The 2,222-nt window shown below is 42.1% G+C and overlaps 1 protein-coding gene across 1 annotated transcript; it reads left to right on the top strand.

The window, feature by feature from the left end:
* The first annotated feature begins 1,190 nt into the window (after positions 1-1,190).
* LOC143637047 (uncharacterized) lies at positions 1,191-1,811 on the top strand. Its single transcript, XM_077104517.1, has one exon. The coding sequence runs from the start codon at positions 1,191-1,193 to the stop codon at positions 1,809-1,811; it is 621 nt and encodes a 206-aa protein (XP_076960632.1).
* Positions 1,812-2,222: the final 411 nt, after the last annotated feature.

Genomic DNA, 2,222 nt, shown 5'->3' with positions numbered 1-2,222 from the left:
ATTAAAACCCAACAATGGGATCAAGAGCCGCTTATACGAATGCATGCTTAATTAGACCTAAAAATTTCGGGTTTATGGTGTGTTTCACCATTTGGCCGAAATTTTGGGGTTTTTGGTTACCCCTTGGTTTTTCAAGATTATACTTTACATGCATGTGGTAATCTTGAAGAATTAAGTCATTTGGATGATTGATTGTTTTGTTTGGACAAAACCCAAAACTTTCGGTTTGTTAAGCCTTGGCCGAAAGTTTTAAGGGTAAAAGGGGAACCATTTTGTCTTGTAATTCTTGCATGTTTGGATGTGTATTGGATGTTCATAACCTAGCCATGGCCTTGTGTTTGGATGAATGTTTGTGTTGTGGTTCTTTGATTATTCAATATGGTTGTAATATTCTTTTATTTGGGTTTGTAATTGTAACACCGTGAAAATACCCCATCTAATTTTAGGCTAAAAGTGCAAATTCTGAAAGATAAAGGGTTAAAGTTGAAAACTTTGAATAATAAGACTCATCGCGCTACGCGATGGTCTCAGGGATTAAACCATCGTGCTACGCGATTATCCAAATCACACAGTTCAAGAAAAAGTGGGGCGCCGCGCTACGCGACAGTCAACCCACTATGGGCATCGCGCTACGCGATACCCCGTTAAGTAATCCAAATCCACGGGTCCAACCACATGTCGACACATGCCGCTTCCTGGTCAATTGCGGTGTCACGCTACGCGACGGCCTTGGGAAAAAGTCCATCGCGCTACGCGACGGTCTACAAAACTCAACTATAAAAGGGTAGCTACGGGTTCAGCCCCATTCATCCCATTTTCACCTTCATTTCACACACATAACCTAGGGAATTGTGCCAAGGACGTTCCGAGGTGCCGAGGGCTGTTTTCGCAAAGAAACGAGGTGTCGTTACGCTGTTTAACGAGCTGCTGATCTTGTAAACGAAGACAAGCCGATTCGCTGCTGATTTCTTAAGTTCTCCAACTTCTGGAGAAGTTTTCAAAAGGCGATGGGTACGCGTTTAAATTTAAGTACTTCTTATCACCCACAGACAGATGGACAAAGTGAAAGAACAATTCAGACTTTAGAATATATGCTTCGTGCTTGTGTTATAGATCTAGGTGGTAGTTGGGATACTCACCTATCTTTAATGGAGTTTTCATATAACAATAGTTATCACACAAGAATACAAATGGCACCATACGAAGTATTATACGGACGGAAATGTAGAACACCTGTGTGTTGGTCTGAAATTGGTGATAATCAATTATCAGGTCCCGAGATTGTTCAACGAACAACCGATCAGGTGATTCAAATCCGAGAAAGATTGAAAGCAGCACGTGATAGGCAAAAGAGTTATGCTGACATAAGACGAAAACCGTTGGAATTCAAAGAAGGAGATAAAGTGTTGCTCAAAGTATCACCTTGGAAAGGTGTGGTTCATTTCGGAAAGAAAGGGAAGTTAAGTCCGCGTTTTGTTAGGCCATTCAAGATTGTTGAAAGAATAGGTCCTGTAGCTTATCGTCTTGAGTTACCCGGAGAGATGCAAGGAATCCATGACGTGTTTCACGTATCAAATCTACGTAAATGTTTAGCTGATGAGACACTTGCTATGCCTCTAAAAGACGTACAAGTTAATGAAAAACCCAAATTTGTAGAAGAGTCGATACGGATTGAAGATAGCCAAACCAAGTTCTTAAAGTGCAAAAGGTTGAAATTGGTAAAAGTAAGATGGAATTCCAGACGTGGTCCGAAATTTACTTGGGAACTTGAGTCCGAGATGAAACGAAAATATCCACATCTCTTTACATGAATCTCGAGGATGAGATTTCTCTAAGGGTGGGGAGGATGTAACATCGTGAAAATACCCCATCTAATTTTGGGCTAAAAGTGCAAATTCAGAAAGATAAAGGATTAAAATTGAAAACTTTAAATATTAAGACTCATCGCGCTACGCGATGGTCTCTGGGATTAAACCATCGCGCTACGCAATTATCCAAATCACACGGTTCAAAAATAGTGGGGCGCCGTGCTACGCGACGGTCAACCCACTATGGGCATCGCGCTATGCGATACCCCGTTAAGTAATCCAAATCCAAGGGTCCAACCACGTGTCAACACGTGGTGCTTCCTGGTTAATTGCGGCGTCACGCTACGCGACGGCCTTGGGAAAAAGGCCATCGCACTACGCGACGCTCTGCAAAACTCAACTATAAAAGGGCAG

This window comes from Bidens hawaiensis, unplaced genomic scaffold, assembly GCF_021521415.1.
Source record: "Bidens hawaiensis isolate Kalapana, Puna unplaced genomic scaffold, B.hawaiensis_p1.1 tig00008100_1, whole genome shotgun sequence".
NCBI lineage: Eukaryota > Viridiplantae > Streptophyta > Magnoliopsida > Asterales > Asteraceae > Bidens > Bidens hawaiensis.
The sequence above is the reverse complement of the archived record's forward strand: the minus strand, read 5'-3'. Positions and strand labels throughout refer to the sequence as shown.